Source organism: Camelus dromedarius, chromosome 11 (assembly GCF_036321535.1).
Source record: "Camelus dromedarius isolate mCamDro1 chromosome 11, mCamDro1.pat, whole genome shotgun sequence".
NCBI lineage: Eukaryota > Metazoa > Chordata > Mammalia > Artiodactyla > Camelidae > Camelus > Camelus dromedarius.
Genome location: NC_087446.1, coordinates 41,304,830 through 41,331,878, shown reverse-complemented (window position 1 = coordinate 41,331,878; position 27,049 = coordinate 41,304,830). Strand labels below are relative to the sequence as shown.

The following is a 27,049-nucleotide window of genomic DNA, read 5'->3' as shown; positions in this document are numbered from 1 at the left end:
TACTTCCTTACGGCTGTTTGTAAGGATTAAATGAGCTTGTATGTGTAAAACATTTAGAACAATTCTTGGCGTATAATGAGTACTATGTGAGTATAAGCTATGATAATTAAGAGTTTTATTATGTCCTCAGGTGGTTTCTAAGATCTTTGAGGGCAAGAGTCCATTGTGTTCCTTACAAGGCCTGGCCTAGTTTTGTAGATATCCAGTGAATGCCTACTGAATGAGTTTAAATAAGAATGAGTATGAGCAGTTCAATGGATAAAAGATCTGGAAAGATATATACCAAGGTATTAACAGCAGTGAGTGGTTGACATTATAAGAATTCCTTATAAGAGCTCTCATCACATGGGAAAGTAATTTTTTTTTCCTATTTAATTTTGTATACATGTGAGATGATGGATGTTCTCTAAACTTACTGTGGTAATCATTTAATCAGTCAAATCACGCTGTCCACCTTAAACAGTACGCAGTGCTGTATGTCAATTATACCTCAATAAAACTGAAAGAAAAAAGAATTCTTTATATTCTTTTTGCTCATCTTTATTTTCTGACTCTTCTATAATGAATATATACTACTTTTATAATAAGAAATTATTACAAAATGCTTTTTTTTTCGATGTATAAGAAAAATGAACCTGGAAATTCACATTTAGAGGCAGGATATTATTGGAGCATTTTCCCATTACATTTTATAGACAAAATTACATTTCTGAATAATTTTCATTCTGCTCTTTTACCCTCAGTTCTTGCTGTTTCCCAACTTGATTCTCTCTTTTTTAAAAATCTTTTTTTTTTTTTTAATGGAGGTACCAGGGATTGAACCCAGGAGTACATTCTAGGCAGGCACTCTACCACTGAGCTATACATATACCCCGCCCCCCACTAAAAATCTTATTCTTAATGGTTGATGGAAATTCCTGACGAAGTGTATTTTTTACTTGATGATGGTAATGATTGCAGCAGCTTTGCATTAATGATTCTTTTGGTTTATTTGTAGCTTATGGTCCTGCTATCTGGAGTAATAGCTTTCATGGTGAACTTATCGATTTATTGGATCATTGGAAACACTTCACCAGTCACGTATCCTTTTCCTAGTAACTTACAAGTGCCTAGGTGCCTAGTCTTTTGTACTCTCCAAAACTCTGTCACCTTCATTTTGTTATTTCAGTCTACATTTCCTATTGCATGGCCTCAGTTGAATAGAGTGAATTCTTTTTTGTTTTTTTAGTGTGTATCTTTTCACACTAGAGTCCTTGGAAATGTAAAGAAATATGTACTAGAGAAATGGGTTAACTTTCTGTACCATAAATGCTTTTGAATTTTCTTAAGTAAGAGCTGCCCTTTTCCCCTACCAAAACTAACATAGATCACCATTCCTTGCACATAGTGAAGTTAAATAAGTATTTGTTGAGCAACTAATGAAGTGGATACTCTGGTTTGCCATCACTTTTCAGTTATTAATAGTAATAGCTAGATGTGGTTAATCCAAATAACAGAAATAATTGCAGACCAGTCACTCTGACTTTTGAATTTGTTTTTGTATTTATTTGGACATTGGTGTGCCCATGTTCTCAACATTTAAGAAATGAAGTCATGACTTAAAGGTCTGAATCAAACTCAATTGCCCATTTTTAACATTTTGCTTTTGATGAGTGAACACTGAGAGCAAAGTAAAAAAAGCAGCGTATTTGCCAATTATCAATAAATAAAGCAATGATAATAATAATATTTTTAAAAAACAACACTTAGTAAGTGTTTATTTTGTGCCAGGGACTGTTTGAAACACCTTATGCGTATTAAGCATTTCATTTTTGAGCAGTTTGATGAGATAAATTCTGTCATCTTACTCTACAGAGGAGGAAGTGGAGGTGCAGAGGGGTTGGATAACTCAGCATCATCCAGTTGAAAAGCTCAGTGTCCAGATTTGAGCCCCTGAGGTCTTGCCCCAGAACTTGTGCACCGTGCTGCCAAATCATGACATCTAAGTTTGTGCCCTGATGAAGAACATCCATTCATTCAACAAATATTTATTGAGCACCCAGTGTAAACCACTCCTTGACTTAATAAGTATTCTCATACTGAATAGCTACTGTATATCGGGCACTGGAGATACAGTAGTGAACCAAAGAGACAAAACTCTTTGCTCTCACAGCCTTAAATTCTGGAGCAGGAGACAGGCTAGAAATAAGAAAAATAAGAAATATACATATACAGTATTAGATAATGTTAAGTGACAAGGAGAAAAAATTAAGCAGGAAAGGGAATATGGAATGTCGGGGACAGAGGGCCATCGGGAAGGCCTCCACAGGGAGGGGACTTCCAAGTAAAGACCTGAAGCGAGTGAGGTTACTCTGAGCAGATGGGCACGGGTGGCATTCCAGGCAGAGAGAACAGCCAGGGAGGGGCCGAAGGGACAAGAGGCCTGTGTGCTGGAGCTGGAGGAACAGAGGGCAGGGGTAGTAGGACTCTGAGAGTAACAGGGAGCCAGACTGAGCAGAGCTTTCATATGAGGATTGTTTTCTGAGTGCGAGGGGAGGCCATTGGAGTTTTGAGCAGAGAAATGATGTGGCTTTATGAATGTTCTCATAGGACCCCTCTGGGCTGCTGGGTTGAGACTAGACAAAGCAGGGCTTTTCAGCCTCAGTGCTGTTGACCTTCTGGACCAGACAGCTGCTCGTTGCAGAGGCCTGTCCTATACACGGGAGGATGGATGTTCAGCAGCATCTCTGGCCTCTACCCACTAGATGCCGGTAGCACCCCCCTCCCCAATTATGAAAACCGAAAGTGTGTCCAGACCTTGCACACATGACGGAATCAGCCCTCGCTGAGAACCACTGTACTGAAAGGGCCAAGAGAAGAAGGGAAGCCATCAGGAGGCCACTGCAGGGTGCTGTTTCAGAGACCACAGTAGTTTGGTACTAGGATGGTCACAGCGGCTGTAGTGAAAAGTCACTGGATTCTTCATATATGTTCAAGGAGTGCCAACAGGTTTTACTGGCAGATTGGAAGTGGAGAATGAGAAAGGAAACAAGGTTGACTCACCCAGTTTTGACCTGAGCACCTGGTAGAGCAGAGTTGCCGTCGACTGAAATAGACAGCAGTGCTGTGTGCTTGGTGACCAGTGTTCCTCCCTCCCCTTTCCCTGGTTCCCTCCTAAACTTATGCACAGCGGATGTGTTGACCTTGAGGCAGCTCTCTGGTGCCTTACACTACACATCTCACCTCATTAGCCAGGGGAGGTTTATTAGAAATGGCTCTATGAAACAGCATCACAAAGTGCTCTGCAAAATATCTTCTCTGTACCTTGTTTTGAATCTCTTTCCCAACCTCATATTATAGCCCCCTTTCTCTTCTTTGGCAAGGTCAATGGGGAGAGTTGAGGCAACCTCCTATCACTGATTAATTGCTGAAACCTACTTGAAGAAACTAGGATCAGCCCCACATCTCACTGAAGTTCTCTTGTTCTTTGGATGGGGGCTGCTGTTCAGTCTGTTTCATGCACTTCTTTCCAGCCACAGGAAGCTTTGCTCTGTGTGTGTGAATATAGTATCTATCTTGTTATTTTTTATCCTTATCCTAAAACCTCAGCTATAACATGTTTGGACACTTCAAGTTCTGCATTACTTTATTTGGAGGATATGTTTTATTTAAGGACCCGCTGTCCGTTAATCAGGGTCTTGGCATGTTATGTACATTATTTGGCATTCTCGCTTACACCCATTTTAAACTCAGTGAACAGGAAGGAAGTAAGAGTAAATTGGTACAACGTCCTTAATGGGGTTTTTGTGGAGAAAAGAAAGTCACCCCAAGAAGATTTTTTCTTAAGTATTAAGTGTGCAAGTTACTTTCAAAGAAGAAAAAAAATAACACTGCAAAATTCATCAAATGATGGTTTGTAAGAAGTAACTCAAATGAAATTTTATTCATACTTATTTCTCTTTTAGAGTACCTTTAAAAAAAACCTCGTTCTCTAAAACATAGCTCATGCTTCTTTCCAAAGATGATTATGTGAGGTGTATAGGATGGTTTGTTTATACCAAATGAAGTACATGAAATTAAAGTTTTATAATAAGGACAAAGGAATTCAAACCACTGTGCTACAAATGTATAGTGGTTTTTAAGGAAGGACACATAGGACTCTTCTGCTTGCTTATAGGTGGTCCCCCAATGCTCTTTTATAATTTAGGCCAAAGTATTCAAGTCAGAATTTAAAGCTAGCATTTCTGTTTTAGTATAACTTCCTGCTTTTTTAATTTATAGAAATGAAGTCGCATTTATCAAAAAAAGCAAAGTGTTGGAAAGATGATAAGACAGAACCCAATTCTAACAGTACCATTTCTCTGGTAGAAAATTGATATAAGAAATTAGATGTTTTTGAAAAACTGCAGTGCCTATAGGTATTCTCTTGTTTTTGAGCTCTTAGTGAACTCTAGAAACTATATGTGAAGTTAAAAAACAAAATAGCTCCATGTTTAAATGGCCCAAAGAAAAGACTGTAGGAGGAATTGAGCCAATTTCTTCTTTTCTGGTGGTGGTTCTCCTGGCCTCTGTGAGCATTTCAGGTTGGTGATTTCTTAATACTACCTCCCTGCTATCACTCCCTACCCCTCACTTTGAGGTGCCCTCGGAGCTTTCTTTGGCACTGAAGGATTTGGAGTGAACTAGGTCAGCTTTTCTAAGGTGGCTGGGGAAATTTCTTGAGCAGCAAGTCAAAGCAAATGTTATCAAAGACTAAGCAGAAACTTGATAAATATATGAGGAAAGATTTGAAAGAGAAGCAGAGAGATAATCAGTATTTAACAAGTTCCCTGAATTTTTTTAAAGGATACTTAAAAATAAGTTATAGGGGAGATACATGATTTCTACTTAAAGAAATGATAGTCCCACATATTGAATTGCAAAATGTATTTCTGCCGACTCCTGACAGTTGAGCTTTCAAAGCAGTTGTTGATAACCTCTCACCATAAATTGACTGAGGAAGATAATGCCTCTTGTAATAAATAATTCTTTTTTTCTAAATATTATTTAGAAACCTTAAATGAGAAAACAACTCTTAAGTGGACAGAGAGCCATGTGTATAAAATACACCTTTTAGGATGTTTTTTTTCCTGGCCTGTTTGAAATGAAAAGCCTCACTGAGAATCTGTTTTGATAGAATTTCAATGTATCCGTCAATCTGTTGTGTGATCCGTGTGTGTTATTTTCTTTGTTTTAAATACTCTTTGGTTATTCTCAGTTTCCAAAGATACATTTTATTGTGCTAAGAAGTACAAAGCAATTTGTCTCACCAAATGAGCCTCAGGCATTATGTTTGCCTAAGAAATGTTCCCTGTGTATGTTTACATTAACACGTAATTATTCCCCGAAAGCTGGAGAAAAGTATTTCAGCACAGTGAGTATTATGTGACCTCTGTGCACTAACAGCTGAGTTGATTTGTGCCATGTACAAATACTTCTTAACTGTAAATAGAACTTGGGAGGGGTGATTTTTAATCAACGTTGGGGGAACGTTATAATAAATGACCAACTTCAATAGGAATGCAAGGAAGATTGGAGCGAGCTAGGGTCAGGGTACATATTGATAAGTAAATAAAACATGTACTGCTGGAACTGAAGTCTGATAAACATTTTTTGCCCTGAGGACCATCTTCCCATTGAAAAGAAAGTTCCTGGGGAAAAAATGCATCAGCTGACATGGACCAACCCCAGAGACAAACCCGAAAGGCAGTGTATGGGAGAATGCATGCGGACTCTCCTTTTGTTACAGTTGTAACTGCACCTGTTTTTTATCCTATGTTCGATGGCTCAACTTCGGTTTTTCCTGTTACAAATAAAGAGAACCTGATGTTTTTACTTTCGAATTGCATGTTGGAACTGGCGGAAGAAGGATGGCATGTGTGTGTGCAAGTTGTCTTATCAGACGAGCCTCAGGCATTATGTTTGCCTAAGAAATGTTCTCTGTGTGTTTAAATTAACATGTAATTTCTACATGTGTGTGCAGGGGTGACACTCCCACGTGTGTAGCATCTAATGAAGCAAAATCCTCATCTCCCTTTCAAAAGAGTGTAAGAGAAATCTTTCCCTGTGAAATGAAGTAAGCTTTCTCCTGTTTCATTTTTTGAAATACTTTTTAAACCTTGTTTAACTTGCTAGTTTCAAATCATTAGTTGTCAATTTCACTTAAAAGCGCCAGCGTTCACCAAGCAGTCCACATTGACTCCAACCATGAATATTTGTTGGGTGAATGAATATGCAGAATGGCCAAAGGAGAAAGTTTGGTTAAAAGAATGGAGACCAGATTTATTAGATAAATTGTTTTGCATTTGTTTTCACACTTGAACTGGTTTATACTTGCTAACATCAGGAATACAATGCTCATTTCATTCACTCAGCAAGGATTTATTGAACATGGCTGTGCAAAGACAATCCTATGTTCCCTGTGATCTTAAGAAACATTGTTCTAGCAGAAAAGATAGACACTAATTCAGTAAAAACATGAGTTTATTATAATAAACTTACATCCTAAAAGGAACATGGTTCTCTGGAGGCTATAACAAAAGAATCTGGCTCAGAATGGACTGTCAGTGAGAGTGTCTGTGAGGAAAGGACAATTGAGCTGAAATCTGATGGGCATATAGAAGTTAGCTGAGTAGAGAGGAAAGGGAATAGCACATAGGCCTATTGGGGGAATTTAGGATGAGTTTAAAGAACTGCAAAAAGGATGGAGGGGAGAGAGTACATTTAGGGAAGGGGAGATGTGAGACAGGAGACTGGAAAAGAAGGCCAGCCTCAGACCATAGAATACCTTGTAGGCTATGTTAGGACGAGCAAGAGGGGGTATTCCAAGCATTGTCACAGTCAACTCCTTTGTTTTGAAACAGAAGGATGAGAACCAGAGATGCTAGGAGAGCAGTTTGGAGATGACTGCAGGGAGATGAGATAGCTTAGAGGAGTGGTGGTGAGATGACGGAAGTGGGTAGATTCAAGAGGATTTAGTAGATGAAATCAAGTGGACTTAGATTGGGCACTGGAGGAAGTGAAGTTAAGAATCACACGTGTTTGGAGGGGGCGGGTAATGACTCAGTGGTAGAGAGTGTGCTTAGCATGCGCGAATTCCTGGGTTCTGTCCTCGGTACCTCTGTTTTAAAAAATTAATAATCACACATGTTTGATATGTGCAGCTTGGTAGAGTCTGGTACCACTCTTTGAGATAGGAAACAAAAGAAGAGGGCTGGGTTGGGAAGGACAGAGACTGAGTTCATACAGGGCCATCTGGATTTTGAGGCATCTTTGAGAAATCCAATAGAAGTTATTAATTAAATAATCATATAGGTTTAGAACTCAAGTGTTTTCTTTTTAATTAAGGTACAGTTAATTTACAATATTAGTTTCAGGTGTACAGCATACTGAGTCAGTGTTTTTACAACTGAGCCTTGAAGAACTCCAGCCTGTGCTGGTAGAGGAAGGTAATTCTGAAAAGGAAGGCAGTCTAATGCAAAAAGACAGTTTACAACTGAGCCTTGAAGAACTCCAGCCTGTGCTGGTAGAGGAGGGTAATTCTGAAAAGGAAGAGTCAAAGAGGTAGGAGGAAAACAAGGATGATGCTGTAATGGTAGAGAGGGTGGCCAAAGGTGACAGTATTGCTGAGAGGTCGAGGTAGACTTGCACAGAAAAATAACCATTGCATTTATTGGCTGTTTATTGTGGATCTTAGTAAGGCTGTTTCAGTGGAGTGCTGGTGGCAAAAAGCAGTTTGGAGTAGAGTGAATGGTCAGTGTGTGAGAGGTCAGGATGTGGATCCAAGAATATAAACAGCTCTATTGCTATTGCAACATACAGCATTGCACGAGGCATTGCATGTTGCTTGACATGAATGGGGGCTTCTTGTGTGTGAGTCTAAGACTTTTATTGCAATGCTAATTAATTATTACTGGGTTAAAATTGTGAAGCACCAGATACCCTGTAAGAAGTGCACATACTTCTGTCACAGGATGACCTTTTGTTTTGAAAAGTAGTTTTATTTTTGGCCTCTGAATATATTCTTGAAATGTGGGTTGCTGTTAATAAAATCAACAGTTACTTTTGCCAACTGCCAGCAGACTTTGAAAAAACAATTTTGCAAGCCCATTAAGGGATGATCAGTTATACAATCTCTTGTCCATATTACTGCTAAGGTTAAAAAAGGGCAAAGAAATCTGCCAAGAGAGAGACCACTCTGTTTTGGGGGCTAGTGTGGCACATGGAGCAGGGCTGGCTTGGATATCTGGATCGTGGCTTCCAGTCCAGACTCTGCCATTGACAAGGATGGCCTTCGGGTTTGGGCAAGTCCAAATCCTCAGTTTCTTTGTGTATAAAACGAGGGCTTGGATCCAGATGATTTCCAAGAGACCTTCCATCTCCAAAATCCCCTGATTTGCTTTTTCAGATTAAAATTACAATTTCTCATTTGCTTATATTGAGAGCAGATTGGATTAAATTAATAAGAAAGATATTGTTTGGTCCTTCTGAGAACTTGTTCATAGGTACTTCTTTACTTACAGAGTCTGTTTTTAGTATATGCAAAATATTAAATGTAGTTTATTTTCATATTTGTTATATTAGAAGACATGATTTATCAAAGCTGCTTTACACTTCACATGAAATCATTGGGAGGTGAATTATTGCCAAGTCAACCAGTTATTTATGGGTATTTGGAGGATATTTTTTGCTGTGCTGTTTTTAATTTGGAAAATAGCACATCACCTACACCGTAGTTATTCACATTTTTCTATTTAACTAAAAATATTTCATAACTACTATTTAGCATTATTATACATGCCACAAGAGCAAGCCTGCAGATTTCTTTAACCAGCCAGGACTATGCATTTTTTAAAAGGACTTAATTTTTTAGAGCAGTTTTAAATTCTTATGCATTTCTAAATTTTGAACTTTTTGTTATCCATATGAGGTTATTTTTTCTTTTAAAATCAAATGATCTATATCAACTACATGTCTTCATTTTTTTCCTGTTTGTCCTTACACTTCCCCAAAAAAGTCAGTTTCCTGTTTTTTCAATTCCCCTCTTCTCAATTTAAAATGAGAGTCAGCCGTTTGGTGCAGAAGACGGATGGGTGGGCTTTAACCCAGGAGGTGGGAGATGCTAAGTCAGTCAGTCTGTTGAGGAGATCTGGGATCTCCAAAACTGTGATTTACCACAGGAATGAGCAGACTCTCCACGCCTTTCTCTGCCTGGAGTTTGGAGGCAAGACTAACCAAGAGAATTATGGAGTGATTCCTTGGCCATATTTGCTAGAATCAGAATGTTTTATACAGTATGTATAACTGAATTACTATGCTATACACCAGAAATGAATACAACATTGTAAATTTTTTAAAAGTCAAAAAAATTTTAAAGTATAAGTATAAAGAACAAAAAAAAGAGAATGTTTTATGCAATTTAGCAAACCATTATACAGAAAAAAAAGGCAAAAATGCTATGAAAGACAGTTTGTTTCCTAACCAAATACTCATTCCTATTCTGTTCACCTTCACTCAAGAGGCTAGAAATGCTGAATTCTCTTTTTGCTGTGTTTCCATATCCTCAGAATGTGGGTGTCTAGAATTGTGCTAATTGGTAAAGAAGAGGTGAAGAGAACCTGACCCAGAAGTGCTGAGCTGCTTAAGCAATGCCTTCAGCTGCCAGTCTCCTGTCTTCTTGTTCTAGATGGAAAGTAAACCCTGGTTTGTTGAAGCCACTTTTAATTGCTACTTGCAGCTAAAAATGTACCAGTGTTCTATAGCAATTTGGTACTGCTGTGACAGCCAGACATTGGATTTTGTATTTTACAAAATTCTCACTCTTACCGTGGATCAGAATTCAAAAGCTGGTCTTCAGACAATTGGCGCAGGTGTGCTTCCATCCGCGTGGGGAGGATGTGAAGGAGATGGCTGGAGTTTGGGCCATGAGGTGAGATGATTATGAGGAGCTTTGTGGTTGACTCAGCCTGGCCTCTTGGTTACTTGGCCTCAAGCAGGTCTTCTCTTAGGGGCTTTGAATTCCCAGACCTCCCCAGTCCGCTAGAGGCTTGGAGGGACAGGAAGAGTGTGTGGGGCAGTCAGATTGGGGCATCTCATATACAACTCATTAATCCGATGGGCTCCTCAGCATCTCCACTGGGCAGTCTGCTGGAATCTCAAACTGACACCCCTAAACCTGAGCTGATCTCCCCCCACCCCCAAACCCACTCCTGCGGCATTCTCTGACCATGGGCTCAGATGAAAAATCTCAGAGGCAGTCTTGACATTTCTCTTCTTCTCACCTTCCTACCCAGTCTGGCAGGCTGGCTGGATCTACCTTCCTAACATATCCAGAATCCAGCCTCTTCAAACCATCTCCACTGCTATTGCAATGGCCCCTAAATGGTCTCCCTTTCACCCACACTCCCTATGGTTCCATGGCTAGTTTTCTCCAGCATCTGCCTCTTAGAGCACTGATTCAGGGGGAACAGCCAGCCTCAGACTCTGGGCAAACCTGGAATGAATGCACAGGCACAGACTTAGACAGGAGAAAGCAGGAAAGTCTTGTTTAAACTGTGGTTGCCGCCATTGTCTTTGGGGAAGGAAAATCCAGGTTGAGTTTATTAAGAGCATTATTTTTTCAAGTATAAAGATTTGTGACTACAATATAAACAAGTCACTTGAGAAATGAATACAACAATGTTTGTGACACAGGGATGAAAAATGGTCACTCTCACTGTCAGTTTGACAAAGTGTAATTAGGGATATCTGCTATATTGCCACTTGCCCATTAATTCTGGATGTTTTTATGTTGAAAATTTTCTGGATGAGCAAGGATTCTCTATTAAAGGGGAAAAAATTAAGATCCTTTAAAGTTGTATTGGTGTAAGTAGAATCTCATTTTGCTGAACAGAACCTTTACAGTTACAGTTATAAGGGGACTGTTTCTCCATTTGGCTTGTAGCCCATAACCACCCTGCTTTGCTCGTAATAAACACTACTGCTTCGCAGAGATGTTTCTTTAATCAGTGTGTTTCCTAAGTGGTTTCCTGCTGACCTCTCTTTTTCCTCTCTCCTAGGTTCAAATATTTAGCAAACCTCCATCCTGACTTCTACTGTTTCTTCTCTTAGAAGCTCCTTGAGAGCAGGAAACTTGTCTGTGGCTAGAACAGTGTCAGGTACTCATTAGACATTGTCTTTCACTATCAGCTCTTAGCCGGTAATTCTCAAAACTACGTCTTGAAGAGAGAGGCAATAGCTCAGTGGTAGAGTGTGTGCTTAACATGCACTGGGTTCGATCCCCAGTGCCTCCATTAAAGTAAGTAAGTAAATAAACAAACAAACAAATACCCAATTACCCCACCCCCATAAAAAAGATTTATAAAAAGAAAATTTTAAAAATACATAACAAAACAAAACAAAACAAAACAAAAACACCCACATCTTTAGTTCTGTGCTCCCATCCCTAGCTCATTGTTGCTCTGTCAAGTAGAAATGGTATCCCATGAAAAATGCAGTTTTCTCCAGCTCCCAGCTCAATCTGGAAGTAACTGGTGTACACACTTAAGTGTCCAGCAGGAGTGTTTTATCCTCCCTCTTTATCATATAGAATCCTGAAAAGTCATGTCCTCGAGGGTCAAGACCAAAATTCATATTTTTGACTGCTTCTTCAAAGACATTCTTGCATGACTTTTAAGTGAAACTGGCTTTTTTTTTCCACTGTGAGTCCAGAGGGGTGAGGAATGATACAGCGACTGCTGGTACAGCTGGTGTCATGACCTTGATTTCATGCCAGCAGCATTAGCCACCATTGCCTTTGCACATCGGGGCAAAAGTCGACATGGTGAAAAAACAAATGAAGTCTTAGTATTATTAGGAAAGGAATGTTGATCTTACATGACCCTTCCGGAGGGTCCACGGACCACACTTTGAGAACTTCTGCCCTAGGCCTGCAGGATGCCATGGTAAACAAGACAACAACATCGCTGCCCCTGTGGAGCTCAAGTTCAGTGATGGAAGACACTGGACAAGTAGAGAGTAAACAGGGTGATTTCAGAAAAACCGGGTGAGGGACCCCGTGAAGAGAACAAACAAGGAGCATGTGACAGAGAGGCACCAGGGGTGGAGGCAGGGCTGGTATTGAGAAGGCACCTCTGAGGGGGTGGTGTCTGAGCCCAGAGCTCCAGGAGGAACAGGTCCACTGCGAAAGACCGGGGAAGAGTTTCCTGAAAAGATGAAACAGCAACGGCCAAAGCCCTGAGGCAGGAAAGAGCTTGGCATCTGAGAGAGATAAGAAAGAAGGCAGTCAGTTCCGAATAACAGCAGTATTTTTTATGGCCCTTAAAATTCTTTCAGCGGGATTCCACATTATTATCATTACAAATGGTAACAGTATATGTATGAACTTATTCAGTCCTTGCAATAATCCTGTTATCCCCATTTTACAGATGAGGAAACTGTGGCATGCAGAGACTAGAAAAGTTGATGTCAGAGCTAGAACTTCAGTTTGACCACAGAACCTACACTCATAATCTTTAGAGCCCCTTTTTGAGAAAAGAATCTCAATTAGTAAAAACTTCCTTGTAAGTGCACATAAAAGCATAATGTGTGTGTAATATATCTGATTCATCCCTCTTTATTTTGGGTTTGGAGAACTGGAAGCTCTCAAAGCCACCTACATAGGAATCTTATCACTCAAGGAAGGAACTGCAGCCATCAGCAACGTGGAAAGGAGTTTCTCTGAATAATTCCCCTGAAAAGTTTCTCTCAGTGTAAGCAGCCACAGATGCATTGGTAGATTCGTTATGAAGCCTTTGTCTTATCCTAAATGTGATAAAAACAAATAGCAATGAGTTGTGAAGCTGAGCAGTCTACTGTGTGCAGGTGGGAGATTGAGTGACTAGTCTAACCTCCGTGGTGGTCCCATAGGGAGGTTACAAAAGTACAGTGCCCTCCTGTCAAATCTATGCAGAGAAGCTGGAAGGTTGTAATTCCCTCTCCAGGAGCAAACCTCGCCTGAGTCACCCCTTCATCCCACCCCCATACACACTGCCCCCAGTAAGAGGACCTAACTGTCAGCCTTGATGGGAAAGGGCAGCCTTCCCCTAGACGAAGGCAGTGAGACCACCCATGTCACGTTCTTGTGATGTTTGTACTGATATAGCAGCATCTCTTTAATCCTCTCCTTGTGGAATCTTCTCTGCTTTGCTTCCTCTCAGCCCACTCTGCCCCAATCTGCAGGCGCTGGGTGAAGGATTGAACCTAGCTCCAAAAATCGCTGTCACTTGAAATCAGACTTACTCCTTGGTTATGGGCTCTCTGTGATCTGGATTGCAACAGAACCGTGTTTCTTACTAAGAGGTAACTTCAGTCCAGGGTTTCGCCATCTGTACCTTAGCCCTGATAAAGTAGACTCTGGCTTCTGCACAGCAAGGAGTGCTGCTCTGGGCTTCTGGAAATTATGTGGTTAAATCAAGGTGCAGATCTATGCCTAGTCTCTCCTGACAATAAAGAAAATATAGTATGTGCTTGATCACTTTTCTGCCCCTGACTTTTGTAGTAGTTAGACCATAAGCTCCACGAGGGCAGGGTCTTGTCTGTTTCTGCTCACTTTGGTGCCCCCAGCCCTGGCACAATGCCTGGCACACCGTGCTCATTGATTATCTGTGGAATGACTGAATGATTGAATAAGTGGTTTCACTGGATACATGGAAATAGACGTATGAATGTAGTGGAAAATGTATTCATTCACTTGGTCTTTGATTCACTATTCCACAAATATTTATTGACTGTTGAATATGGCAGGCATTCTGTTAGAAGCTATGAATGCTGAAATCCATGGGTGAAGCCATCTAACCAAGGGGCCTTTCCCAACTAGGTAGACTCAAAGAAATTGTCCTGTGTTCAGTAGGGAATGTGGGTCGAGTCCTCTGTGTGCAGCACACGGTGCTAAAACCAGAAGAGTGGAAAGAAATGGAAGACATCTCCTGTCATCATAGAGCTCTCAATTTAAAGGCAGAGAACATGGCCCTAGGCAAAATACTAAAATGTTGTGTACTGACACATAAGTGAACAAAAAAATACTAACATAGCACCAGCTGTCCCAAAATGCTGCAGCTCTGAGTAATCGAGTGATCATTACTCATGATGTCTCTCGTCAGAGTTTCTGACTCCTGTAAAGCTCTCCCCACCCTCTACTTGGCTAATGAAGATCTCAGGGAGGCTGTGTCTACATCTGTGTCCAGATGCCCCGTTAGTCTCATTGAAGAACCTAGTTCTTTCCCTTCTAATGCTTCATCCCAATTTGCAATTATATATTCATTTGTTTGTTTCTACCTTTCTCCTTCACTGCACAGCAGGCTCCAAAAAGGCAGGGACTTTGTATGTTTCGATGAGGCTGTCTTTCAAATGCCTTGCACTATGCCAATAAATATTTGTTTAAAAAATGAGTTAAGGATCACACCCAAATTCCTGCTTAAAGTCTTTTGATACCTGGCTGAAAGGATTGCAGCTGTAATTCAAGAAACTCCTGATGTGATTGGTCACACAGGATTTATCTTTCCATATTATCGCTAAATGGCTGTGCTGGACAATGTTCTTATCTAGATCCTAGTTTCTTTTTTTTTAACCTTATTTATTTATTCTTAATTGTGATAGGGACTCTAGTTTACTTTTTTTTAAATTGGTATTTAAATTTTAAGAGATTTCCACAATTTAATACTGGTTTTGTTGAAATTTTAGAATTTTAGACGTTTTTAAACATCCACTGATTTAGGAAGGAGCATATCACAAATCAAGTAAATTGATACTGTAAGAGATGACATGAGTGGAGAAACTTAAAATAGAGCTGGATAAACAACAAGATCTTCTTGTAGAGCACAGGGAACTATATTCAATACCTTGTAATGGCCTATAATGAAAAAGAATATGAAAGGGAATATATGTGTGTGTGTGTGTATGTGTGTGTGTATAAATGAATCACTATGCTATACCCCAGAAATTAACATAACATTGTAAAGACTATACTTCAATTTAAAAAAAAGAATCTCTGTAATTACCTCCCCTCAAAAAAAAAAAAATCCAAACAAAAAAAGAAAACAGCAGCAGCAACAACAGCAAAAAACCAAAAAGCTTAAAAAAAAAAAAAGAATCTGGAAAAATAATAGGGCTGGAGCAGCCATTCCAGAGGAACAGCCTGTTTTCTATACTTTTGATCTGGACCAAACTGTCAACAAGCCAAAAAGTCAGCAAAGAAACCAGCTAAAAATTGGCACTTGCCACTTGCCTCTACAAGGATTGGCTCACACTGGCACTTGTCGGCTGCCTCTGCTTGGATTAAATCACGAGCCGCTGCAGCCGCTGACCTCCAATAGTCCCTGAAGGAGTTCCAGGTGGAGATCAGGAGTGGGGCACTCTGTGCTCTGGGAAAACTGGCAGAACAGGCCTTCAGATAGATATTTTCAGAAGATTTTAATAGCCCTAATTCTTAGATCTCCTCATGTATGGAAAGGCACTGAAATCATTAACAGTGACATCTGCTCCTCGTGACTAGCAGCAAGCCTCTGCCTAAATGTGACCCTAACTGCACATACCCCCTTCACTATATCATATGTAATACTGAGTTCCCCCCTACCTCTTCCAAGCACTTACTCAGAGCTATCTGAAATGCTGTCTCCCAGGCTATAGTCCTCATTTACCCCAAATAAAGCTTCACTCGCAATTCTCACATTGAGTGATTTTATTTCAGTCGACACTACCTTACTCTATGTACACCAAACTGCAATTCTTTGATCCCAAATAACACTTTTCCTCTTGAACTGGATTCTTGTTTTTTAAGTTGACAATACTCTGTTAAATAGATATCCATTGGTCTATCTTATGTTTTGTTTGTTTGTTTTGGGGTTTTTTTTTTACTTGCTTTTAATTTTTATTTTTATTGGATATAATTGACATATAAAACTGTGTCAGTTTAAGGTACAGTGTGTTGATTTGATACATATATTGCAGTATGATTACCACCATAGCACTAGCTAATACCTCCATCACCTCACATAATTATCATTTTTTTTATGGTCAGAACATTCACGATCTATACATAATACATAAATACGTAATATAGTATTGTTAATTATAATCACAATGCTGTGCATTAGATCCTCAGAAACTACTCATTTTCTAACTGCAAGACCAACATCTCCCCAGTCCCCCACTCCAGCCTTACTTTTTAAAAATAGAAAATTATTTACTTTTTAAATTACTCTATTAATTTTTGTTCCTATTTTTATGTGACATGTTTGGATTTATGTCTCTGACTAACTTGAAATTGATGAGGACACTAAATAAGTTGATGAAAGATAGAAAACAATTAGCCCAACTGAGATTTTTAAAACAAATGACAGTTTCTGAGCTTGAAAACAGTATCATAATTAGGTTGTGGCATTTTCTGGTCAGTAGAGGGAACCCTTGCTACTGTTGGCTTTCTAAATCTTAAGCACTCACAGAGAAAAGTCCTCTTCTGTTATCTTAAAACCAAAAACCTCTGAAAAGTATTTAAATTGAATTTTAGCCCAGTGAGTGCCCTTAAATAGGTACCTACCTAAGAGGTAGAAAGAAAGAGTCAGCTGATTTACACTTCAACATTCAGAAATGCTGCTGATTAGAATTTGAATTCATTCTCAGATTTTTTGGAGAGGTTTGAAGGGCCCTGCTGTGTTTATTAACAACACAATGACCAGTTAGAAAACTAGGGAGGGAACTGTTTACAAGGAAGGAATGACTAACGTTGGAAGGTCAGAGTCCTAGAGCCCTGGTGACTTAACAAATCACAACCCATGGATTTTCCTTTTAAAAAACATTCTGTGCTGATTTCTCATTTTGGCCCCCGTAATGACTTCTCAACCTGTAATTATGCTTGCTCTTTCATGATGAAAGAAGCTGCAGTCGCTAAATGTTTGAACGGAAAACATCAGACGGGGCGACTACATGAGAAGATGGACAAGCTCAGGCAGAGCATGTGGGGGCAGGAGTCGTCTTCTCATGCCTCCACCGTTCCCTTTCTCACTCTTGTTCTTTTCGTCTCCATTTCCTATCATACTACATTTTCTTCTTAACTTTTCCACCTTTTCCCTTCTGCTACACCTCGACTTAAAACCCTGGAAGAGCACTTCTGCTCTGACTCAGGAATATCTATAGACGCCGACAAGACCCCTGAAGTCATTGCAGTATAATGGAACACGAGTTCCTTTTCGTACAAACCTAACAGACAAGTTTTTCTAACTGATTAAAATAGTTTTGAAATGACAAGTTAAGTGGACATTTTAACATATAAAATTTACAAACATTTTATTTTCATTTTTGTAGAGACCTAGAAATCCGTATTTTTCCAAACTGAGTATATGCAGGGGTATGGGAAAACAAGTACCCGCTTATATCGCTCATAAAACTGTAAATTGGCATAGCCTTTCTTTAACCCAAGGAATCCACTTCAGGAGATGATCCTAAGGAAGTTAAAATGTGTACAGGGATTTTTGTCCAGGGAAGTTAATCACAATATTACTGATAATGGCAAAAAATTGGAAAGCACCTAAATGTCCAACAGTTCTTGGTCCACTAATCTGTGTGATTCCCCAGCCTTCTGGAAAGCCCTGGGTTTTTAAACTTTATACTTGACACATGAACCTCAGTTGGATGACTGGGACCCTGGAGGTCCATGGACCTCTCCAGTTAATGATCACTAACTAGTCTTCTCTCATCTCTGAGTGCGAGTAGCATGGTTTCCCCACCGTTTTCAACCTGCTGCTTAGAGCTTCCGTCTGCTTCCAGTTGCAACCCCCTCTACCTTCCACTCTGGTTAAATACAAGAACTGTAGTCTTAAAAAAAAAAATTATTGTTACTATATTTCCCAGAGCTTAGCACCATGGTTAATAGGTACTTAGTGAATTTGTATTGAATGAGTGAACAAATGAATGAGGTATTTGTGGTCTGCCTTGAATGTGATTAGCTCTACTTCAAGCTGGAGGCCTGTATCCTTTTGCAGAAATAAATCATTTACACAGACAGTAATACTATGCAGGGAAAATGACTGTGATTCATAGCATTTCAAATGTTAACCTAACCAAGTAACAGTGATGGTTTTAGCCATCCATTCACTCAACAAATGTACTGAGTACTTTCTATATACCAGACACTATGCAGGCACTGGAGATAAAATGACAGAATTAGAATTTCAGAAAACTGTATGGCTAGAGCTGCTTAAACTACACAAGTAAGGTCTCTTAAGGGACCAATTTGTATACCAGAATATCAATGTCTTAGTTCAGAAAGATAGATTTACCTGAAATACTCCTTTTTTATAGGCATCCCTTCCTTTTGTATCAAGGTGCCTGTGAAACTGGATAAGCTAGCCCAAAGTTTTTTAATGGGCATATAATCAGAGGTAAGGGAGTAGACCGATGTAAAAAGCTATTTCTTTCAAGCCATGGAATGGCCTGGAAGATTTTATTATCTAGTTAATTGATCAAATTCTTACATTTATTTCTCCTTTTTATATACTTCCTGTATATAAATATAATCCTCCTTTAATATATACATTTGACCCTCTGTATTCACAGGTTCTGCATCTGAGGATTCAGCCAACCTCAGATGGGAAATATTAAGAGAAAAAATAACCCAGACAGTTCCAAAAAGCAAAACTTGAATTTGCCGTGCACTGGCAACTCTTTACATAGCATTCAGATTGTATTTACAACTACTTATCCAGCATTTATATTATGTTAAGTATTTTAAGTAATCTAGAGATGATTTAAAGTTATATGGGAGGATGTACATAGATTATAGGCAAATACCACGCCATTTTATATAAGGGACTTGAACATCCATGGATTTGGTATGGGGGATCCTGAAACCAATCCCCCATGGATACCGAGGGACAACTGTATTATTCCAGACAGGCTCTAAAATAACTAAGTTACAATTCTCATTTTAAGGACACATTCTGCTCACTTAGAGAAGTCTAGGGTATTTGCCTAGTTTCAGCAGCCAATGTGTAAGCCTTTCCTTAGTGTGGGTTATGCCTGCAGATGGGTAGTTCACCCGAGTTAGAGTGGTATGTATAGTAAGAATGGAAACACGTTTCATTGGGCGAAGTACTAACAATTCAGCAAGTGGCTTTAGGACAGTTGATCGTTTGTTTTGATAAAGTTAGATTCCCCACCTGACACCATTCATGAAAATAAATTCCAGAGGGACTAAAGATCCAAAGAAACAAAATCCTAAATATAGCAGAAAAAAATATAGGAGACTATGTTTCTGACTTTGGAAAATATAGGAGACTATGTTTATGAATTTGGTAAACTAGAAGTCCTTTTAAACCAGACCCTAAATAAAAAAGATGTAAAGGAATAAATTGATATGTTTGACTGCATTAAGACTGATAAATTTGAACAGCATGTAAAAGTTCTCTACTACAAAAGGCCTTGAATGACATGTGCACCATGTTTAAGCAAAGTTAAAAGACAAGCAAGATTAGGAGACAGTATTTGCCCTGCGTATAACACAGAAAAGATTAACATTTAGATCCATGAGATACTCCTACAAAAAAGGAAAACTTAAATAAACCAGTGGGAACATGGAAAAATCATAGGATAAGTAATTTATAGAAAAAGAAATACAGTTGGCCACTGAACAGATAAGTAGAAACTGAACCTCACCAACTATCAAGAAAAATTTATTATATTTAGGAGGGAGGGTATAGCTCAGTGGTAGAGTGCATGCTTTGCGTGCACGAGGCCCTGGGTTTAATCCCCAGTACCTCCATTAAAAAATTGTTTTTTAACTTTAAAAAATAAAAATGGAATACATTTAGAATATTGATAATTTTCAAATATTATATTGCACAAATTAGATCCATTACTAAAATGTATTCCATGGGTGTGGGAAAACATACACACTGCTAATGGGAATATAGAACTGATACAGCCACATTGAAAGGCAGTTTGGAAATATTGAATAAAATAGAAATACACGTATGCTATAAGCCAGCAATTCCAGATATCAGTGTCTATTTTTGAAAAAAACACTGGCACTTGTGCACAAGAAAACATGTACAAACATGTCCATTGCAGAGTTCCTCATAGGGAAAAACAGGAAACACTGAAGCATGCATAGAAGAATGGCTAATAAAGTGTGCACTCAAACTGTATATGCAGTCGTTTGAGGCCGTTAGAGGGTGTGGTAGATCTGTGCCAACCTGGATAGCTGTCCAAGGCTTGCAATTGGGTAGTAAAGCAAGTTACAGATGTATTTCTGTGAGGGACAGGGATGTGGATGGGACTAGAAGGGAGATTATCTATAATGTTGCCCCCTTTTTTAACAAGAATAATTTACGTATTATTTATTTTAATTTTACTTGTAAAAATTAAGTCCATTTTCTGGTATAATTGATGTAGATGAAATATATTTACTCCCTTTAAACATTTAGAAATGCTGCATAAAACATCAGATAGAATTTAAATACGTATATGTATATATATGGCATAACTTGAAATCAAGAAAGAGCCGTTTTCTTTTGTACCGGAAATAAAAAGGGACCCCCCCCCCCAAACTAAATAGTGAGTGAGTGCTAAAGCCAAGGAGCTCACAAAGCAAGAGAATGGGATGGGACATTTTTAGTAGGGATGGGACTTTAACCTCTAGATTGTGGCATCAGAAGCTAACGGACTGGAGTAACCACATCGACAAAGGATATCATCAGGCTGGAAAGCTGTGGGTTTGAACAGAACTGACACAGAACAGCACACGTCCAGGATCTGCTCCCCCTACACCCCGCCACCCTAATACTAGAATACCAATTTAGAAATGCATGGGGTTAGGGAAATCTAAAAGACAGATGAGCATTTCTATTTATCTATCTACCTACCTATTTATTTTTTAAAACCAGAGCATTTATTGCATGACTAATCATCGAAATTCTTAAGATAAATTGTGAAATACTACAAGCACCTATGAACATTTCTATTTAAAAGAGACTGGACACTGTTTAAATGATCAGCTTCAACCAGATTTAAATAATGTTGGACATTTAATTAGCTTTCCTATTATAAACTCCAAGGACAGCCTCAGGAATAACTGTAGACAAAATTAAAGTGTTCTCTTTAATTTGCCTGTTTGAGTTGTAGTGAGTTAAATGTGCAACCCCACTGCTTATATAATAATCCATTACAATATTGTTTACAGATCTATTTCCCCTCATGTTTTCAGCAATGGGTATGGTCACAGCCAATTAGAGCTGGGAAGGCAGGTGTCCTGTTTGCTCCAGCCAATGAGAGTAAGTGTACTATGCTGCCAAGTCTCTCAGCCAATGAGAGTAGCCTGCGTTATCAGCATGTCCTGCAAGGTGAGTCATTTGTGCTGCTTTGGTGTAACTTGCTGCTGTTTATTCTGGATTCTAGGAAACAGTTTGATCCAAAATGTGTGTAATCTATGTAAGTGATAGTGTTGGCTCACAATAAAGAAACAAAGAATATCATGCATGGCATTTAAAAAAGAAGAAAACAAGTATTAGGGTGACCCAAATTAGGAGACAGACAAATAGAAATTGCCGACCTCCAGGGCAGCAGTTCTGACCCACTCAAGGCATCTGCTGCGCGTGGCAACAACCACCCCAACTTGCCTTGGGAGGAAGATTTTAATGTCACCAGACTACTCTACAGTCCTGCAAGGCAGTACTGCTTTTGTGAGATTTTAATCTGAAGTCCATGTGTACCTGCCATTCAAAGACACCATCTCCACCTAAACCAGATTTTCCAGTTCTGGGTTGTATCATGATTATTCACTCCATACAAAATTATATTAGTCATGGGGGAGGGTATAGCTCAGTGGTAGAGTGCTGCTTAGCATGCATGAGGTCCTGGGTTCAATCCCCAGGACCTCCATTAAAAAAAATTTATATATATACACATATATATAAGTATATAAATACACATATATAAGTAAATAAACTTAATTATCTCCCCCCAAAACAACAAAAACAAACAAAAATTTAAAAATGATATATCATGCTTCTCAGCCATATACATCAGAAACTAACTGTGTTAGTTTGCAATGGCTGTCTTAGCAAAGGGCCACAAACTGGGTGTTCTCAGAACAACAGTGATTTATTATCTCACAGTTCTGGAGGCCAGAAGTCTGAAATCAAGGTGTCAGCAGGGCCATGATTATGTTCCATCACACAGCAAAAGTGAGATTGAGTTGGCCAGTTCTAATCACAGGAGCCTTTAAACTCAGTTTTCTCTGGTTGGTAGCAGAGGAGTGAGTCAGAGTTTCAAAGCACAGGCATATCTCTTAAATAATTGTATTTCTTAAATAATAAGACTTGAAAGTCAAAATTACTCCTTGATCTGTGGGCTGCAGAATGAATGTTGCATTAGCAGGCATGAAAACAACATGAATTTCACAGTATGGACATCTCCACCAAAGCTCTTGGGTGACCAGGTACATTGACAACAAGCAATAATGTTTTGAAAGGAATCTTTTTTTTCTGAGCACCAAGTGTCAACAGTGGGCTGAAAGTATTCAGTAAACCACGTTGTCAGCAGATGTGCTGTCGTCCAACCTTTGTTGTTCCATTTATAGAGCACAGGCAGAGTAGGTTAGCATAATTCTTAAAGGCTCTAGGATTTTCAGGTGGCAAATTTCAGAATGGTAAATGAGCACTGGCTTCAACTTAAAGTTACCAGCTGCATTAGCTTTTAACAAGAGAATCAGCCTGTCCTTTGAAGCTTTGAAGCCAGGCATTAACTCTTTGCCTCTAGTTATGAAAGTCCTAGCTGGCATCTTCTTCCAGTAGAAGGCTGTTTTGTCTATACTGAAAATCTGTTGTTTCATTAATTATCTTAGATAGATCTTCTGGATAACTTGCTGCAGCTTCTACTCAATATTGCTGTGTCTCAGGGAATAGCGACATCCAAGGGGGGGAGGGGGGGGAATGGCCAGTCAGTGGAGCACTCGGAACACATACAACATTTCTCAATTAAGTTCACTGTTGTATATAGGGACAATTTATGGTGTCCCAAAACAATGACAATAGTAACATCAAAGATCGTGAATCACAGATCACCATAATAAATATAATAATGATGAAAAAGTTTAATATATTGTGAGAATTACAAAAATGTGATGCAGAGATATGAAATGAGCAAATGCTGTTGGAAAAAATGGTGCTGATAGACTTGCTTAATGCAGGATTGCCACAAACCTTTAATTTGTTAAAAAAAAAAAAGCAATCTGTGAGGTGCAATAAAGGAAATCACAAGAAAACAAGGTATGCCTGTGTAAGGGGAACTCAACACACTATTGCTGGGGGGGGGGGGGCTTGAGGATAAAGGGAACCACATGCTAAGGAAGGCAGGCAGCCGTCAGGGGCTGTGAGCTGTCCCCACTGACAGTCATCAAGGTAAAGGGGGCCACAGTTCTACAATCACCACAAGCCGAATTTGGCCAACAATCTGAATGAACTAGAGAGGCGGTTCTTTTCTAGAGCCTCCATATAAGATCTCAAAATGGCCAGTCTTGAGTTTGACTTTGTGAGACCTGGAGCAGAGAAACCCAGTTGAGCTCACTCAGACTTCTAATACATAGATCTGTAAGCTAATACATTTGTGCTACTTTAAGCTGCTGTGTTTCTGGTGATTTGTTACATGATGCATTACAACTAAGTAGAGTTTATATGAGTAAATACAAGCATGGATTAATATTAGCAAATCTATCACTGTTATCTTACTGTATTAACAGATTAAGGGGAAAAAAACCACATGACCGTCTCCAGATGCATAAATAAGCATTAGGTAAAACTGAACACTTTTTCATATTTAAAAAATAAATTTAAAAACCTGTGAATAGAAGGAAACTTTTATAATGTAATACAGGGCATCCACCTAAAACTTACAGCAAACATCAAACTTTAAAAGCACTTTTATTAAAGTCAGGAATAAGACAAGGATGCCCAGTATTATTGCTACTATTCCCCAAAGTAATAATTGTTCTAATGCTTTTAAGACAAGAAAATGAAGTAAGATATAAGAAAGGAAGAGATAAATTGGTGATTTTTACAGATGATACTGTTATTTACATACAAAGTTCAAGATCATCTACTGAAAAACTAGTTGTATTTATAGTAACAAAATGCAGCAGTATTCCTGGCTATAAGATCAAAACACAAAAATCAATCATTGTCCCATATGTCAGAAATAACCAACTAGAAATAAAATAGAAGAAATGGAAAAGCATCTGAAAAAAAAGTATGTGTGTATATAACTGAATATATATGCCTGCAACATTGTAAATCAACTACACTTCAATAAAAAAATTAAAACAAGAAATAAAATAGAAGAAAGATATAATTTACGATAGAAATAAAAATTATAAATTACCTCAAAAAAAATAGCCAAAGATACCAGAAGCTTAAGGAGAAAATGACAAGACATTATTAAAGGATATAAAGGGAGGTCTGAAAAAAACAGGATAGGTCATGTTCTCAACTGGGAAGAATCCATACTGAAAAGACGTCAATGTAATCTACTAAGTCAACGCAATTTGGATCAAAATCCCAATAAGATTCTTTTTTATGAATTAGACAAACAGATTATAAAAGTAACATTCCAGAAGAGCCAAAATAATACTGAGAAAGATAAGGACAGCTGTCCCTGTTAGATGTTAAAAGTTACCATGCAGTGTATACCCTGTGGCCCAGCTATTCCTTTTACGTGTATGAATATAAAAGCTATTGTACTTACTGTTAATGGATTCATGTGTTTATCCTCAATGTATAAAAACACAGGGTAAACATCAAGTTGATAATTATGATTGCCTCAAGAGAGGGAGGGGAATGATTAAGAATGAGAATAGGGTTTTTTTTTACTGAATATATATCATTATGTGTATATATCAACTTTTTTTGATGTTCCATTTTAAAAATATATCTGAAGCAGAAATGACAAATGTGAATTCTAGCAATGGTTACATTGGATATTAATTGTTTTGTGACTATTTCTGCATATTTTAATCCTGTCAAAATAGAAAGTTAGTTATCAATTCTCAAAATAGAAATAAAAAGCCTGTATTTATAGCCACCATTTGCTGGGATTTTGCTCTTTAACACTGTTTACCTCCAGATATTTGCAAAGATATGTGGAATTTGAACTACTGTAATTTTAGATGATGTCATAAATACTGCTCAACTTTCAGCATTTTAAACATTGTTTCTGAGAGAAATCTTGTCTGTTTTTCACCATTCTTTAACAGTTAGTTGTCATTAATAAATGCAAGTATGAAGTGGCACTTGGACTGTGATAAAAGTGTACACATTGTGGATATGCTTGCAGAGTTTAGGTGCCAAAGAATATAAAGATGCTCAAGTTATCTCCATCTCTTGGAACACAGGAGGGGGTCAAGAACAATGCTACTAAAAATTTACCAGAAGGTGCCCCTAGAGAAGCCTCCAGTAAGCACAGCGAGGGCAGAGTGACACAGGACAACCGTGGAATGCAGGAGAACAGCATCAACTGGTCTGCATTTTTTCCTTAATGGTAAAGTCACACAACAGGGACTGTTTTGCAAGTGAGCAGATCCAGTGTGTCTTCTCATTCCTCATTTTCTTTGATTCCTGCAGTATACAGTACCATTGCTTGGCTCCTCTGGTTTTTGAGACATCACCACATGGCCCTGTGTTGGCCAGCCTTCTGGTCACTCTTTGCTGTCTGTTCCCCTGCTGCCTCAGCCCAGTCTTAGTCCCTTATCTCCTTTGAGGAACTTATCAGGTCTTAAGGGTGGAGCCAACCATTGCCTGATAGCTCTGTCTCCAGCCAGAGCTTCAGTTCCACATTTTCTACCACAGAACTCTTCATTCTGTGGTGCGTCATCCAAAACTCAACAACTCAAATTTTCATTTCCTCCAGACTTTTGAGCAGTAGTGTCATCATTCTCTTTGGGTGGAAATTTAGAGTCATCCTGCTAGGCTGTGTGACAGCAGGGAGTATGACTATCTTGTTCACCATCAGGGGCCTTGGGTAGTGCTTGGTACACTCAGTAAATTTTCAGTATCAATTCCTCTAAAGGTAGCTTGCTTGCCTCATAAGTCTCTCTCCCCAACACTCTAAATCCTGTTGCTTCTTCCTTCATTCCTTCTCTTCTTTTCTGGTTTCATTAGAAAAGGACTAATCCTATCAGTGCTGCCCTTTGTTTCTGGTCTACTAATTAAGCTAAGATTTTTAAACCACAGAGAAAAGCCAAAGAGAAGAGGGAAAGTTGGTTTAGAGGAGGCTGGCCAGACATCTCATGAATTTGCTCATGGTGGTACGGTTAAAAACAGCTTTAAGCAATTCACCTGTTTCCATCCTTCCATTGTCCACTGCTTATCCTGTTCAAAGCCCAAATTCCTTTGCTTAGCACTAAAGGAAACTTCAAATTCTTAAAACTTTTTCTTGGTTTTTATGCAAGTCAAACTTACTGTTTCTCAAACAGTCCTTTACATTTTCACTTCAGGACTTTGGGGTAGTATTTTTCTTGTGCCCAGAATATTCTCCTTTGTCTTAATTTAAAATCTTACCATCCTTCAAGGCACCAGATGTTTCTGATCCTCTGAGGCCTTTGTGAACTGCCTGGGTATTCATTGAGCCAGCAATCCTTTGAACACTCCTAGCACATACCTGTCCCTTCACTTGGCATCAACGGATGCCAATTTGTATAATATATGTTTATGCTATTTTCTGCATCTCATGAGATATTCTTTTATCCAGTGTCAAGCATACACTTTTACAACCAGAAACCTTACTATATTTGATCTGATAAAGATGAGACTTTTTTTTTTAAAAAACCAAACCAAATCCCCAATGATTTAACTTAGCAATTAAATCAATTGAGTGACCACAGTTTAAGAAAGATTCCTTTCTAGCAGGTTAGCATGGGAGAAGGGAAAGGTATAACTTTATTAAAAAGTTCCTTGTTCACAAGGAACTAATTGCTTCCTGTCCAAACAAGAAGCTGTTCTTTACAATGACT

At 38.8% G+C, this 27,049-nt stretch overlaps 1 protein-coding gene and 1 non-coding gene across 5 annotated transcripts in view; both read left to right on the top strand.

Annotated features, from left to right (window-relative positions):
- The window catches only part of SLC35E3 (solute carrier family 35 member E3), a 33,811-nt gene extending 8,514 nt beyond the window's left edge, over window positions 1-25,297 (top strand). For 2 of the 4 annotated variants that reach the window (XM_010994195.3, XM_010994194.3), the window contains 2 exons: window positions 998-1,080; window positions 3,589-7,778. In XM_010994195.3, the coding sequence (XP_010992497.1) occupies window positions 998-1,080; window positions 3,589-3,775 (270 nt within the window). In that variant the 3' untranslated portion in view covers window positions 3,776-7,778. Of the gene's footprint in view, window positions 1-997; window positions 1,081-3,588; window positions 7,779-21,253; window positions 21,801-25,164 lie in introns of those variants that run through there. The other 2 variants (XM_031462813.2, XM_064491707.1) reach the window with 2 other exon arrangements.
- TRNAA-UGC (transfer RNA alanine (anticodon UGC)) lies at window positions 19,738-19,810 on the top strand. The gene has a single exon. It is a non-coding gene; the product is annotated as a tRNA-Ala (tRNA).
- Window positions 25,298-27,049: the final 1,752 nt, after the last annotated feature.